Below are 17839 nucleotides of genomic sequence, written 5' to 3'. Positions count from 1 at the left end.
TAGGGGACAAATCCCTGCATCGTCGACTTCAAATAGCCATATTTCAATAAATCCTGAATAATAATAACCAGGATTTTTCTAACATACATGATAATACCTCCTTTGCATAAACCAAAATATATTTTAATTAAAAAATGCCTTTAAACAATTATAGAACTGGATTTACTTACCCTACCGAAATTAAGCCATATTTATCAGAAACTTTTCCAAGCAGGTCGAAGTTTTCACATCAGATCGTGTTTCTGGGGTTGAAAATGGGCCTAGAAATTAAATATTTATGTACCATAACGTAATTTCGTTGTTTTGATCTCTTCCTTGTCAGAATAGTTTTGTCCTTATGGTCTTAGGTGAGCGCTTTAGGGCCCATGCCCCTCTTGTATTTATTGATATTTTAGCACATGCACTTATACCATAATTTCCTGCAAAAAAACAACAACTTAATTTAGTGTCAAAGAAATAATGTATTCTATATGTATATTGTTTGATAATTTATGTATCATTTAAATTATAAAAACAAAACAATTATATCATTTGAATAAATTGGTTGCCATGGTAACAATTGAACTATAAAGCACACATTTTTAACATTGCCATATGCTAAATATTGCTTTATAAAAATAAATTCATTATTTTAAGAAAGGCATTATACAATTATTTTAATACTACCCGACACAAAATAGTGTAAGAAACTGAATGTTGGACAACATGGCAAAAATCACAGCATCACTTTTCAACATTTGGGATAAAATGCTGTGTGCTTTTGCCCAATTGTTAAGCAAGTACTTAATCTAATTCATTAATTATTGGAATGGCAATAGAAGGGGATAAATTGCTGTGTGCTTTTGCCCTATTGTTAAGCAAGTACGTAATTTCATTAATTAATTATTGGAATGGTAATAGACATTCCTCTGTTTACAAAAAGCTTAAAGTTGAATGTCAATTTTTGAGATGTCAGCATATTTTCATTTAAGTTAACAACATAATAAAACTATATCATATTTTGACATTAAATACAGCTCAAACACACAATTTTCTTTATCAGTAGTTTTACAAACTTTGCAATATTGTTGATTCAACATTTAATAAGTGTATTGTGGTTACTCATGCTAAGAAAAATGACTTTCATATTTTAATTCTAATAATGTACATCAGTTTTTATGCTCGCCCAAATTATTTTTTGGGGGGAGCATATAGTCGCCGCTTCGTCTGTCCGTGAGTGTGTGTCATGTGTGCGTCTGTCCGTCCGTGCACAATTCTTGTCCGGGCTATTTCTCAGCAACTAATGACTGGAATTCAATGAAACTTTATGGGAAGCTTCACTACCAAGAGGAGATGTGCATTTTATCAGCCGGTTCTGGTCGGATGATTTTTTCACAGAGTTATGGCCCTTTGAAATTTTCCATTAACTATAAATATAGTGCAATTCTTGTCCGGGCTATTTCTCAGCAACTAATGACTGGAATTTAATGAAACTTTATGGGAAGCTTCAATTCCAAGAGGAGATGTGCATATTATCAGCTGGTTCTCGTTGGATGATTTTTCACAGAGTTATGGCCCTTTGAAATTTTCCATTGTACATATAGTGCAATTCTTGTCCGAGCTATTTCTCAGCAACTTATTACAGGTTCAATGAAACTTTATTGGAATCTTCACCAGCAACAGGAAATGTGCATATTATCAGCCGGTTGTGGTCGGATGATTTTTCACAGAGTTATGGCCCTTTGAAATTTTCTATAAACTGTACATATAGTGCAATTCTTGTCCGGGCTATTTCTCCCAAACTACTGATTGGAATACAATGAAGCTTTATGGGAAGCTTAACTACCTTGAGAAGATGCGCATGTTATTAGTGGGTTCTGGTTAGATGATTTATTTAGAGAGTTATGGCCCTTTGAAATTTTTAAGTTGCTAAACCATCCATCGTATTATTTTGTCCAAAACATAACGCCCCTCAAGACGTTTCCTTTTATCTGAAGATATAGTGCAATATTGTGACAAAAAAAAACTTTGGGGAGCATCATCCGTCTCCAACGGTTTCTTGTTGTTTTTAGCTCAACTAAGCACAACGTGCTCATGGTGAGCTTTTGTGATCGCCTTTTGTCCGTCGTCTGTTGTCCGTCGTCCGTTGTGCGACGTCAACATTTGCCATGTTCACTCTCTAGAGGCCACATTTATTGTCCAATCTTCATGAAATTTATTCAGAAGATTGGTTTCAATGATATCTTAGATGAGTTTGAAAACGGTTACGTTTGCTTAAAAAACATGGCTGCCAAGGTGCGGGGCATTTTTCCTTATATGGCTATATATGGCTATAGTAAAATCTTGTAAACACTCTAGAGGCCACAGTTATAGTCTGATCTTCATAAATCTTGGTCAGAAGATTCATCCCAATAATATCTTGGACGAATTCGAAAATGATGCAGGTTGGTTGAAAAACATGGCCGCCAGGGGGCGGGGCATTTTTCCTTATATGGCTATATTAAAACCTTGTTAACACTCTAGAGGCCACATTTATTTTCCGATCTTCATGAAACTTGCTCAGAAGATTTGTCCCACTGATATCTTTGATGAGTTCAAAAATGGTAACCTTTGCTTGAAAAACATGGCTGCCAAGGGGCGGGGCATTTTTCCTTAAATGGCTATATATGGCTATAGTAAAATCTTGTTAACACTCTAGAGGCCACATTTATTGTCCAATCTTAATGAAACTTGGTCAGAAGATTCATCCCAATAATATCTTGGACGAGTTTGAAAATGATGCAGGTTGGTTGAAAAACATGGCCGCCAGGGGGCAGGGCATTTTTCCTTATATGGCTATAGTAAAACCTTGTTAACACTCTAGAGGCCACATTTATTGTCCAATCTTGATGAAATATGGTCAGAAGATTTATCTTAATGATATCTTGGATGAGTTTGAAAATGGTTACGTTTGCTTGAAAAACAAGGCTGCCAAGGGGCGGGGCATTTTTCCTTATATGGCTATATAAGGCTATAGTAAAATCTTGTTAACACTCTAGAGGCCACATTTATAGTCCGATCTTCATGAAACTCAGTCAGAAGATTTATCCCAATAATATCTTTTGGACGAGTTCAAAAATGATGCCATGTGGTTGAAAAACATGGCCACCACAGGGGCGGGGCTATTTTCCTGATATGGCTATAGTAAAACCTTGTTAACACTCTACAGGTCACATTTATTTTCCGATCATCATGAAACTTGGTCAGAAGATTTGTCCCAATGATATCTTGGATGAGTTCGAAAATGGTTTTGGTTGCTTTAAAAACATGGCCACCAGGGGCGGGGCATTTTTCCTTATATGGCTATATATGGCTATAGTAAAACCTTGTTAACACTCTGGAGGCCACATTTATTGTCCAATCTTCATGAAATTTGGTCAGAAGATTGGTCTCAATGATACCTGGGATGAGTTCGAAAATAATTATGTTTGCTTGAAAAAAATGGCTTCCAAGGGGCGGGGCATTTTTCTTATATGGCTTTAGTAAAATCTTGTTAACACTCTAGAGGCCACGTTTACTGTCCGATCTTCATGAAACTTGGTCAGAAGATTCATCCCGATAATATCTTGGATGAGTTCAAAAATGATGCCGGTTGGTTGAAAAACATGGCTGCCAGGGGGCGGGGCATTTTTCCTTATATGGCTATAGTAAAACCTTGTTAACACTCTAGAGGCCACATTTATTTTCCGATCTTCGTGTCCCAATAATATCTTGTTATCTCAGGTGAGCGACTTTGGGCCTTTCAGGCCCTCTTGTTTTTATTTGATAAACACTGAGTCTCACTGGTTAATGTGTGTTGTCGTCCATCATATGTTACGACTCTAGAGGCCACATTTTTCATCCAATCTTGATGAAACTTGCTCAGAGTGTTAACTTAAAAATATCTAGGCTGAGTTTGAAACTGGATAATATGCTTTCAAAAACTAGGTTACAAGGTCAAATCTTAGAAAAATGTAACTCTCAAGAGGGTTATGACTCAATCTTGATGAACCTTAGTCAGAATGTTAATTTGGACAAAATTTATGGCGAGTCTCAATCACGGTCAAGTTTAACCAAAAATAAAAGGTTTACAGGTCAATGCTTCTAAAATAATTGTGAGATTTTGACCACTTTAGGGAGCATATTTACGGTTGAATTGTGATTTACACTGTCAGAATGTTAATATTGACCGTATCTAGTCGAATCCAAATATAGATCACATGCATACTTAAAATCTTTCAACTATTCAAATTCTAGAAAAAAGTCTATAAGATTCAATCTTGGTGAAAATTATTCAGATTATTTATAATGTGGAGTTGGAATATTGGTCACCTTATGTAAAAACACTGTCAGGGTAGCCAGGCCAAATCCTTAAAAAAACAACAACGTTACTTCTGTAGTGGCCACATTTATAACTCAATATTCAAGGAGCTGAGTTGTGTCTAAACATTAGATCACCAGGTCAAATCTTATAAAAAACATCGTTTCCACTCTGGAAGCAACATTTATGAATAAAACTTTGTGAAAATGTTGGTCTTGACAATTTCTAAGCTTGGTTAAAATCAGGGCCTTGAATGTCCAAAAACTAAGTTGAATCTTAGAAAAAACTTGTTACAGCTGCACATATGACCACATTCATGACTCAATCTTGACATATGTTTATAATGACAATATACAGGTCAAGTGTTAATCTGTGTCCACAAATTAAGTCACAAGGTCAAATCTTACAAAAGCCATATAACCACTCTAGAAGTCTTAATGAAACTTGTTTAGCATATTAATCTTGTCAATATCAAAGCCATGGGTGAATCTGGATCAAGTGGGGTCAAAAACTAGGCCCCAAAGCCAGTCTTTGACAGTTAATGTGCATTCGACTCAGGTGAGCACTTTTTGGTCATCATGGCCCTGTTGTAATATAATTATGAGTACATTTTACTGAGTATATGAGATGCATGCATGGTGTGTTTAAAATTAACTAATTACAAAGATTTTCTGTCGATGTTTCAGATTTGAGAACAACTTTTTTTGACATTCCCGTATGTGTGTGTTTGTTAGCAATATTATAAGTGTTCATCTGTTTTGTATGTATCTCGGGTAAAATAGTCTTCAAACACCTTAACATCGATCATTTTGTAAAATAGTTACAAACACTTCTATCAATTTTCTTCCACGAAATTTCAATAAGGCAATGTTAAAGTTGATCAGCTTGTTTAAAACGTAATTATTTTTATGCCTTTTGTAGGGTGGCATAAAGCAGCTGCACTGTCTGTCTGGCATTCTGTTTCGGAACTGTTTTTCCTAAACACATTCAGAGTTCTCAGACATTTATGTTTCGACTTGATATGTCCCTTATCTCTAGGGTGGACATTTTCATATTGAAAGGTTCTTTCCCTCCAATAGTTTTGCCGGAATTTAATGCCCTCAAATTTATATTACCGTATACTTTCGCTTGTAAGACGCATTTTTAAGACTCAAATTAATAAGTTACAGTTAGGGTCGCGTCTTATTAGCGAGATACTGGTGAAAATAAACGAAATTTGTCAAAATATCGAGTTTTCTGGGCTTATGCTAGCCAAGTTGGACACTTGTCAGTTGTTTTGAATCATCGCAGCAGCCATTTGCATTTTCTCTAAAGTCTGTATTGGCCCGTACTGTGTATCAGAACGCTATGTTCAGTTACCGATTTACTTGTAATAAAATGTATCTTTATTGATTTTGTTGTCTATTATTATGCCCCCCTTCGAAGAAGAGGGGGTATATTGCTTTGCACATGTCGGTCGGTCTGTCGGTCGGTCCCTCCACCAGGTGGTTTCCGGATGATAACTCAAGAACGCTTGGGCCTAGGATCTTGAAACTTCATAGGTACATTGATCATGACTCGCAGATGACCCCTATTGATTTTGAGGTCACTAGGTCAAAGGTCAAGGTCACGGTGACCCGAAATAGTAAAATGGTTTCCGAATGATAACTCAAGAACGCTTAGGCCTAGGATCATGAAACATCATAGGTAGATTGATCATGACTTGCATATGACCCCTATTGATTTTCAGGTCACTAGGTCAAAGGTCAAGGTCACAGTTATCCGAAATAGTAAAATGGTTTCCGGATGAATACTCAAGAACGCTTAGGCCTAGGATCATGAAACTTCATAGGTAGACTGATCATGACTCGCAGATAACCCCTTTTGATTTTCAGGTCACTAGGTCAAAGGTCAAGGTCACAGTGACCCGAAATAGTAAAATGGTTTCCGGATGATAACTCAAGAACACTTATGCATAGGATCATGAAACTTCGTAGGAAGATTGATAATGGCTGGCAGATGACCCTATTGATTTTCAGGTCACTAGGTCAAAGGTCAAGGTCACGGAGACTTGAAATAGTAAAATGGTTTCCGGATGATAACTCAAGAACGCTTATGCCTAGGATGATGAAACTTCATAGGTACATTGATCATGACTCGCAGATGACCCCTATTGATTTTCAGGTCACTAGGTCAAAGGTAAAGGTCACCGTGACCCGAAATAGTAAAATGGTTTCCGGATGATAACTCAAGAACGCTTATGCCTAGGATCATGAAACTTGATAGGTAGATTGATCATGACTCGCAGTTGACCCCTATTGATTTTCAGGTCACTATATCAAAGGTTAAGATCACGGTGACCTGAAATAGTAAAATGGTTTCCGGATGATAACTCAAGAAAGCTTATGGCTACGATCATGAAACTTCATAGGTACATTGATCATGACTTGCAGATGACCCCTATTGATTTTGAGGTCACTAGGTCAAGGTCATGGTGACCTGAAATAGTAAAATGGTTTCCAGATGATAACTCAAGAACGCTTATGCCTAGGATCATGAAACTTCATAGGTACATTGATCATGACTCGCAGATGACCCCTAGGATCATGAAACTTCATAGGTACATTGATCATGACTCGCAGATGACCCCTATCGATTTTGAGGTCACTAGGTCAAAGGTCAAGTTCACGGTGACCTGAAATAGTAAAATGGTTTCCGGATGATAACTGAAGAACACTTATTCCTAGGATCATGAAACTTGATAGGTAGATTGATCATGACTCGCAGATGACCCCTATTGATTTTCAGGTCACTAGGTCAAAGGTCAAGGTCACGGTGACCCGAAATAGTAAAATGGTGTCCGGATGATAACTCAAGAAACCTTATGGCTAGGATCATGAAACTTCATAGGTACATTGATCATGACTGGCAGATGACCCCTAATGATTTTCAGGTCACTAGGTCAAAGGTCAAGGTCACAGTGACAAAAAACATATTCAAACAATGGCTGTCACTACAACGGAGAGCCCATATGGGGGGCATGCATGTTTTACAAACAGCCCTTGTTTTTAATTTGAATTTTGTTATTTTTCGGGCGTAAGACGTTTTATTGTCCGTGATTATTCTTGTAAGTTTGTATCACCTGTTTGTCTGCGTGCGACGTCATTAAATGTCAAATAAATTTGCCATTATTGTTTACGTGTGTAAGCGGCGATACCATGCCAACATGCTTAAACAACAGCAAAATCAATTCTCAGTTTGAAACTGTCAATTGTTAAATAAACACGATGCTGATTACAAGTGCTACTTGACAAGTTTGTAACACCTGATCGTCTTTGTTGGACGTTGTTAATTGTCAATTAAGACATTATTGGCAATTAGGGTTTCCTCGATGACACCTTATTTATTAGGGGCCAACAACGACGGGAGCAAAGAGCGACCGCATGCAATTATCCGCATATGGCTTTCTTCTTGACACGTGATTTCGATCTGCGCTTCGGAGTCTATCACGCGATTGGCTAATTTTACGAAAGTAGGCGTTACCTATTCTTGATAGACAATGGGCGTAAAATTTGCATAATCTAGGTAAAAAAAACTAAACGCTTTCAAAATATCTGCCTATAAGTTTTCAATACCTGTCAAACAATACAATTAAGATTACCGATAAGATCAATTTTGCTTGTGCATTGATATTACGAACGTAATATGTTTGCAATTGTTAGGGCTAATGATTAAATACGCAATTGTTAGAAATTTTGTTAATTTGATAATTATTTTTATTGCATGAATTAAACTTGAAAATAAATTAAAACCCACTAATATATCATAAAATAAACAACTATTATTTACTTTGTTGTTTGATTGTTTATTTTTTCAGACTTGCATGAATTACTAATTGTATGCAGCGCGAGTTTGAAAATTTTTCAATGTGTTACTATCCGATGATTTTCTTTAACATTCTGCAGTTTTTCGGCCGATGAAAACGGCAAAATTTGACCGCGTCTTACACGAGGGTCAGTCTTAAATCAACCCATTATAAAGTCCGACGTCGGGATGCGTCTTATAAGCAAGGGCGTTTTATAAGCGCAAGTATACGGTAGGCCTTTCTTAGCTCATCTGAGCATGCAGTGGACTAATTCAGATCTTTACATAGCCATTTTCTATGCCGACTTTGAATTTTGTTCATATGCGTCCAATAAAAGGTCATCATGTCAAATCTTAAGAAATCTTTGTTACACCTAAAGGTGTAACAGAGCATTTATGTCTTGATGAATGGTCGTTTTGACAAATTCTATGCTGTCCTCAAATTTGGGTCACTATCATAAAAAACAAGGTGACCAGGTCAAATCTTAGAAAAACCTTGTTACCACTCTTGAGGCAACATTTTTTACTCAAGCTTGAAACTTATTCATATTGTTATCTGGAGAAAGTCCAGGCCAAGTGTGAATCTGGTTAAGAATTGTATAGAAAAGGTCACCAGGTCAAATTGGACCACATTTGTTTCTCAGTCTTGATAAAACTTGGTCAGATTGTTTATCTTGACAATATGAAGCCATATTTGAATCTGAGTCAAGCGTGATCAAAGACTAGATTACCTGGTTAAGTCTTGAGCAATTGGAGTGAGTAAACTCAGGTGATCACTTAAGGTTTCTTGTTCAAGCATTTATTTTAGTTTCTTAAAAAATCTTGAGAGTTAATGATCAAAATTAGATGAAACTATATTTACAGTATTGATACATGGTGAACATAATTATGAACAGGTTGTTCTGTTTCAGTTATTGTTATTTTGATACATCTATTTTCAAAGCATTCGTTCTTCAGATTTTTATATGTTTCTTTGTTATGATCTATGTCCATGTCTCTCCACATTTTAGTGGTAAATGAACATTTGGTTGTCCATGGTATTTTGAATTCAATACTTTGCCATATTTGAAAATTGACTTTTGTTGTATTATTGCCGACCTATTAACCCTTATTGGACATTTTTCACAGATATTGGAGCTATTATGCATGTCACAGAGATGTCACCATTGCGTGGAGCAGTTTCATGGACGTGTAATCCAGTCACATATTTCCTTCATGTTGTAGATAGAACTATGGTAGGTCAAACAAGAGTTGCAGTCCTTGACCTAAGCTTACAAGGGTATCAAGAGTACCATTGACTGGTCTCTGGTGCTTCCTTGTTTTCTTATCATCTTGGTTAACCAGTCTCTACTTAAAAAATCTATGTCTTAAAGTAAAAGGGGAATAGACTGAAATCACAATGGACATCCATCAGTTCATCTTTCTGTCATTATGTAGACACAAACATGTCTGCAGTCATTTTCCTTAACTATTCAACTGACAACATTCAAACTTGTAGGCATTGTTCCTCATGATTTAAGGTTGTCCATGTGTATTTTTAGCTCAACTATTATATATAAAATATATATAGTGGAGCTATCCTACTCACCCCGGCGTCTGCGTTAGCGTCTGTGTTAGCATTTGCGTGCAAATGTTAAAGTTTTCGTACTACCCCAAATATTTTCTTTGTCCCTTGACATATTGCTTTCATATTTTGCATACTTGTTTACAAACATGACCCCAACCTATAAACAAGAGCAGACAACTCTATCAAGCATTTTGTCATAGTTATGGCCCCTTTTCCACTTAGAATATGCAGCAAATGTTAAAGTTTGCGTACTACCCCAACTATTTTCAATGTCCCTTGACATATTGCTTTTATATTTTGCATACTTGTTAACCATCATGACCCCAACCTATAAACAAGAGCAGACAACTCTATCAAGCATTTTGTCATAATTATGGCCCCTTTTCCACTTAGAATATGCAGCAAATGTTGAACTTTGCGTACTACCCCAACTATTTTCAATGTCCCTTGTTATATTGCTTTCATATTTTGCATACTTGTTAACCATCATGACCCCAACCTATAAACAAACGCAGACCACTGTATCAAGCATTTTGATATAATTATGGCCCCTTTTACACTAAGTTAATTGAACATTTTGCTTAAATTGCCATAACTTCTTCATTTATGATCACATTTTACTCCCCCCCCCCCCCAACTTTTTTTTTTAAACATCATCTAATAAATTACCACACCCCACATTATTACCCCCCTCTCACCCCCCTACCCCCCACCCCCCCCCCCCCCCCAAAAAAAAAAAAATGTTTTCCTTTTTTTATTTATGAAAGATTGTCTAAGAAATTATTGAATATGAACATTTTCCCAATGATGGTTTACGTAAATATACTGTCAAGCACTCGAATAGTTGAGCGCGCTGTCCTCTGACAGCTCTTGTTTATCATCCCTTGTCACCAAAGAGAGGCATCTAGTTTCTGCAACAGCCATGCTTAATCAGTTAACACTGTTTGGTTTCTGCTCTCCAAGGCAACCAGTTATCACCAAACTGTCTGAAACAAATTATTGACATAAAAGGGGGTAACATGAGAGTTATAGCCCTTGAATTTCTCAAACTTTGGCTCAATGATATCTCCTCTCTTATTAAACCAGTTTTCATCAAAATTAAAATATCATAAAGAAGAAAATTAACACATTATAAGGCTATGTGTTGTTTGTTAATCAGTGAAAGTACCTCAAAGGTCAATGTCACACTCAGAGGTCATAGGTCAAATCTGGCCATAAAACAGGTTGTCCAGACTGTAACTTTTGCATTCATCAATGAACCACTAATGACCACCATTAGTACGCTGCAAGTGGTATGTAACTCCTGTCTCCTAACATCAAAGATCATGGTCACACTTAGAGGCAGGGGTTTGCTTTTTTCTGTGGATGCAGATACATTGTTTAAGTACTCACCATCTTGCAAAAGAAAAGGTATTAAGCAAAAAAGATAGATTGCCAGCATCTTTCACAGGGATTGAGAAAAGAAATTACAAATATTTTACCCCCAATGAATACATGCTAACGGTGCATCCTGAGTATTTGAATTAAAATTAGGTTTTTAGAAATAAGTCTTGTTTTAAAAATGTCAAACTAGGTGTTTATTTGTATGCCTGTTTTATGAGATTTGTCACTTCCTACTGCACATCTCATTTTCAAAAAATCAGTAGACATAATTTTCTTCCCATAGGACTTTGCCTCTATCACCCTTGTAGAGCTGAAAGATCATGCTTGGTCAGTAATGTTATTTCATCATTCATCATGTCATTTTAAAATAACTTGCTAGAAATGTCTATCATGAGGAATCTTAGTTTTGTGTGTATCACCTGTCACATTACCTCAATGGTCAAGGTCACTTTTGAGGTAAAAAGTCAAATTTTGCCATATCTTTTGTTCAAATTAGATATTGTATAACATCATGCCACAAATTACAACATTTTGCGTCAAGGTGGGGGTACTTTTTGGCACAAATTCAAGTTTAATTTTAAAAAGAGAGGTTTAATTACTTATTTATATAAACAGACAATGTTCAGACTGGTTAGCCAATATTTCATTCATACAGATCCCATACCATTGGTACTGAAACAGACTTCTTGCTAAAAAATTTAGTTTACAATGCTTCAATTGAAAAACGAATTTAGCAATTACTACAGTGTTTGGCAATAGAGTGAAATTTCGCTGAAAAACAATGCATTGGTTGTTGTTTTACTGCTTGTGCAGAAATAACAGAAGCTGTTTCAGTTACTAAACCTGTGTGAACGTGTGTGTGTGTGTGTGTGTGTGTGTTATCAGTGAGTCTGTATATCATGCAACAAAACACTTAGGACAGTACTGAATTGGCTCTATGAACATCTGAAGCCACTGCCCTTGTTGCAGATATTGGTACAATTATGCACGTGTCTGAACTTTCCCCAATCCCTGGGGCTGTGTCTTGGACGGGCAAGGCATTCAGTTACTACGTGCATATCATCGATAGGACACTGGTGAGTAACACCTAAAACAGGCAGCACACTCAGTTGTTAGCAACATTACTATATTGTTGATATTATGGTGCCTGATGGGACAGAAATGGTGATTCATCTTTCCAAAGCGTGTGTCAATTATTCAGTAAAAGTTTTTATAAGAATGTGTTTTCTACAAAAATTAAGAGCTCTCTGTCTTTTGACATAGTTTCTGAGAGAACAACTCTTTTTTGTCTGCTCCCAAACCTATTGATACCTGGTGTATGTAAATCTGTATTGTAGGAATGTAAATGAATATTTGTTTACTGTGAAACCATTTATTTTCGTCAGCACGAAATTTCGTCCTTTTTAAAAGAAATGACTATTTCGTCAGCACTTAAATTTGTCCATTTCTGCTTTTTTTTAAAAGCGTCTGATTTGTTTGTAATGTTTGTAAAACATGTAATACGCGGTTGCGAAAAAATCGTGCTGAGGAAAGAGGGGTGACACTTGGTAGTCACTTGCAGGAGGTGGGCCTTGTTTGGCATATGCCAATTAACAAGTCTGTTATTTCAGGTGATAGTAACTGTCCCTTATTATTTTATGTCATTGACACGTTCTTTGTTATGATTAGCGGATAAGTGGGACTGAATAACCGTTAACGAGTGTTTTAAACAACAAAGCCAATTGCCAATTAGTCTTTTTTCATTACAATCACGGACAACCAACACAAATCAATATGTTCTTTATTAATTTGTAATAAAAACGCAGAATATATTTCAGTCAGGTGTTGATCACACATCGTCATATTTTAAATGCGTTTAATAGTATTGTCTTTAATCCGGATTCGCCGCGTGTTGGCTGTATAATCTGCAACACCCCTGAAAAACACAATACACACAATGGGTAATAAAGTTGTTAACAATTAGCGCTAATCAACACTTTTATACCTAAACGAAGTCGACGCATTCGCGTTTTACAGGAAATGTCAGTTGTCAGTACACTGTATAATGAACACCCCTTTGTGTCACAACCGGATTTAACTTGAGTGTGAATAGTCAACTGTTTCATGTTCTTTGTATCAATACCATCCGGGTATCTGTACTATAAGTATAACAGTCTACAAACAATGTGCGCGCTTCCGCATATGGGTATTCGGACGTTCAAAAAACGCTGGATTTAAATGCCTCATGCCTACTGTAATTCAGTCTTATTTGTTTCAAATATGGGACATGATTGTTCGTTAGGATCTTGAATTCGTTCATCGGTCGAAGGACGAAAAAGACGAAAATTAATGTCTGACGAATAATAATGGTTTCACAGTATTGGATTGCAGATTCTAAATTGATGATTTAAGGTATCATGTACAGTCAATCTTGTATTAAGAGACCACTCAATGGAGTTACCAAAAGTTTTCTTTAAATAAAATGGTTAAAAAAAATACCATTCTTGAAGAATGCAGACCTTCCATTTAAAATCCACAGAGGATTGGCTCCTTTTGCCACAATGATTTCAACTTTTGTAATCAAATTAATCGAAATATCAATTAAATGAATAAAACAATTTTACTTAAAATGTGTTTTAATTTCTATCCTCTTATTCTAAATAAATGGTTTGAACTGAGTTATTTACAAACAATGCAGACAATTAATTATTTTGGAGATGGAAATAACTGTGGTCCTTTTCTTGGTGTATCTACAGGTCTGTTAAACAGACACACTTCTAAGGCAAAATGGTGAAAAAAATCACCAAAAATAATATTTTTTTAGTGTCCGAAAACTTAGATAGAGAAATGGTATGGTCCATTGCCCTCAGGCATGCATTTGCCAGGTTTTATGACCTTAATCCGGTTGTAAACATCCATGATCATAGTCTCAAAAGTTGAGCAAAGAAAGGGCTGAAATTCGGCCAAATAGCGCTGTAAAATATATTGTCCGAAAATTTTGAGTCATTTATGAAAGGAGAAAACCCTAAATGTCCCTAAATTAACAGTCACGAAAGAAAATTATTTTTCCTAAAAAAAAGGTTGTCCGAAAATTGAGTGTCCGAAAACTTGTTTTAATTACAGTAGTTACAAAAGCAAATTAAAATGATTTACACATGAGAAAAATCCTTATAGATTAAACTCCAGTGATTATGCTATGGGCTTTCATGGCCCTATTGATTTTGTCAACACTATTTGTCCTTTTCAACTTACTTTTTTAAATAAATTCTTTCCATAATGATTTTCTTTCTAAGTTTTTAGCTCACCTGAGCACGAAGTGCTGAAGGTCAGCTATTGTGATCACCCCATGTCAGTAGGTGTGTGTTGTATGCCATCTTTTAGCTTGTTGCACTCTAGAGGTCAAATTGTTTATCCAATCTTTATGAATGGTGGTGAGGATGTTTATCTAGACAATATATATAGGCCAAATTTGAATCTGGGTCACATGCGTTCACAATCTGGGTCTCTATGTCAAATCTTACAAATAGCTTGTAACCACTCTAGAGGCGATTTGTGACTCAATCTTTATAAAACCTGGTGAGAATGTTTATCTTGACAATATTATGGTAGAATATGAATCGTGGTCACTTGCATCCAAAAACTAGGTCATCAGGTCAATTATTAGAATTGTCAAAATATTCATTCTGACATTCTTCACATATTCTAGGTGGTTATCAAATCAGGATTATGTGGAATTAGTATTAAGGACACAAGGTCAAATATTATAAAAAATCTTGGTATTCATGTAACTCACATTTCACATTTATGATTCAATCTTGATGAAACTTGTTATCTTTGCAACACCTAGGCTGTATTTTAATAAGGTTTACCAAGTGATATCTTAGAAAAAACAAACATGTATACCACTGAAAAGGCCCCATTTATCTTGACAATGTTTCAAACACTAGATCATCTATTAAATTCTTCAACAATTGTTGTCCGTGAACACAAGTGAGTGATGGAAGACAACAGTAAAGTGGCCCTCTTTTTAGCTCACCTGAGCACAACGTTGTGCTCATGGTGAGCTTTTGTGATTGCCTTTTGTCCGGTGTGCGGCGTCAACATTTTGCCTTGTGAACACTCTAGAGGCCACATTTATTTCCGATACTTCATGAAACTTGGTCAGAACATTTGTCCCATAGATACCTCGACTGAGTTCAAAATTGGGTCATGCTGGGTCAAAAACTAGGTCACTAGATAAAAAAAAAAGAAAATCCTTGTGAACACTGTAGAAGTCACATTTGATGCCCAATCTTCATGTAACTTTGTCAAAATGTTTGTCTAAATGATATGTTGGTTGAGTTAAAAAATGGTTCTGGTCTATTGAAAAACATGGCCGCCAGGGGGGCAATTTGTTGTTCATTCTTCATGAAACTTGGTTAGAACATTTGTTCCATTGATATCTTGGGCTGCAATAAACAGGTCATTTCTTATAGCAGTATTCCTTATATGGCTATATAGAAACCTTTTGAACACACTAGAAGTCACAATTTTTGGCCAATCATTATAAAACTTGGTCAAAACATTGGTTTTATTGATATCTCGGACAACATCGAAAATGGTCCAGATCTGTGAAAAAACATGGCCACCAGGGGGCGGGGCAGTTTTCTTTATATTCATATAGTGAAAACATGTGAACACTCTAGAAGTGACATTTTTGGTCCAATCTTCATGAAATTTGGTCCGAAAATGTGTTTTCTGGATATCACGATTGAGTTCGAAAATGGTTCGGATCACTAAAAAACATGGCCGGCGGGGGGGGGGGGGGGAGGGGGGGGGGGGTCATTTTCCTTATATTAAGATAGTAAAAAAAGCTTGTAAACACTCTAGAAGTCACTTTTTTTGCCTAATCATCATAAAAAATTTTCTAAACATCGATTTTATAGATATCTCGGACGAGTTCGAAAATGGTCATGATGGGTGAAAAACATGGCCACCAGGGGGTGGGGCAGTTTTCTCTATATGTATATAGTGAAAACATGTCAACAGTCTAGAAGACACATTTTTTTCCCAATATTCATGAAATACTGTCAGAACATTTGTTTTCTGGATACGACAGTTAGAAAATGGTTTGGATGGAGAAAAAAAACATGGCCGCCAGGGATATAGTAAAAAAGCTTGTGAACACTCTAGTTTCCTGATTTTCTGGCAGTTTTGTCTGAGCTTTCATCTTCCATCCTGCTGGTTTACCTCTTCCAGACATTTTGTGATGCTTTTGTTATATAACTAAGAAATATCTCTGCAGATTAATGTAGATATTTATGCCCCCCTTCGAAGAAGAGGGGGTATATTGCTTTGCTCATGTCGGTCCGTCGGTCTGTCGGTCGGTCTGTCTGTCGGTCCGTCCACCAGGTGGTTGTCAGACGATAACTCAAGAACGCTTGGGCCTAGGATCATAAAACTTCATAGGTACATTGATCATGACTCGCAGATGACCCCTATTGATTTTGTGGTCACTAGGTCAAAGGTCAAGGTCACGGTGACCCGAAATAGTAAAATGGTTTTTGAATGATAACTCAAGAACACATACGCCTAGGATCATGAAACTTCATGGGTAGATTGATCATGACTTGCAGATGACCCCTATTGATTTTCAGGTCACTAGGTCAAAGGTCAAGGTCACGATGACCCGAAATAGTAAAATGGTTTCCGGATGATAACTCAAGAACAATTAGGCCTAGGATCATGAAACATCATTGGTACATTGATCATGACTCGTAGATGACCCCTATTGATTTTGAGGTCACTAGGTCAAAGGTGAAGGTCACGGTGACCCGAAATAGTAAAATGGTTTTCGGATGATATCTCAAGAACGCATATGCCTAGGATCATGAAACTTCATCGGTAGATTGATCATGACTTGCAGATGACCCCTATTGATTTTGAGGTCACCAGGTCAAAGGTCAAGGTCACGATGACCCGAAATAGTAAAATGATTTTCGGATAATAACTCAAGAACGCTTTTGCCTAGGATCATGACACTTCATAGGTACATTGATTGTGACCTGCAGATGACCCCTATTGAATTTCAGGTCACTAGGTCAAAGGTCAAGGTCACAGTAACAAAAAACATATTCACACAATGGCTGTCACTACAACGGAGGGCCCATATGGGGGGCATGCATGTTTTACAAACAGCCCTTGTTTAATTTCGATTTTTTCTGTAGGTTTAATCCTTGGAATCCAATGCCAGAAAGGAAGTGATCTCAGAACTTTATATAATTTATAGAATGGGCAATAACTCTTACTCAGGAATTTGAGAGAACTCTTTATTCATCAACATACTAGTAAGCTCAATATACTCTCCATTAAAGGGTCCACATTTCTGCTAAAATAAACTGGGTTTTGTTGTTTAATACAATAACCCACATTATCAAAGATTTGTGTTTTAAAACGGATTTATTGATTTTTTAATTGGAAATATAATTGCATGGTGAGTCTGAAAATAGTTCATTATTGTTTATAAACAAGGCTCTCAAGTGGATGGTATTTTTTTTGTATGTCTACAGTTGTTTATAGTGAAACATTGTGAATACTTTTAGTCACATTTTTAGTTCAATCTGAATGACACATGCTGAGTGCAAATGTTGTTATCATATCTTGATTTAGTTTACTCAATTAGTTTTAATAATATCATCTTCAAACATGGTGACAATCTTTATGAGCATAATATTTTTTGCTCATGGTGAACTTTTGTGATCACCTTTTGT

At 36.3% G+C, this 17839-nt stretch overlaps 1 protein-coding gene across 3 annotated transcripts in view; it reads left to right on the top strand.

The window, feature by feature from the left end:
- Nucleotides 1–17839, top strand: part of LOC127862911 (histone-lysine N-methyltransferase, H3 lysine-79 specific-like) — a 164598-nt gene that overhangs the window by 55814 nt on the left and 90945 nt on the right. For 2 of the 3 annotated variants that reach the window (XM_052402186.1, XM_052402185.1), the window contains exon 12: nucleotides 12081–12187. In XM_052402186.1, coding sequence (XP_052258146.1) covers nucleotides 12081–12187 — 107 coding nt within the window. Of the gene's footprint in view, nucleotides 1–9289; nucleotides 9397–12080; nucleotides 12188–17839 lie in introns of all 3 variants that reach the window. The other variant, XM_052402184.1, reaches the window with a different exon arrangement.

Source organism: Dreissena polymorpha, chromosome 16 (genome assembly GCF_020536995.1).
Source record: "Dreissena polymorpha isolate Duluth1 chromosome 16, UMN_Dpol_1.0, whole genome shotgun sequence".
NCBI classification, from domain to species: Eukaryota; Metazoa; Mollusca; class Bivalvia; order Myida; family Dreissenidae; genus Dreissena; species Dreissena polymorpha.
Note: the sequence above shows the minus strand (reverse complement) of the source record. Positions and strands in the feature narration are given on the sequence as shown.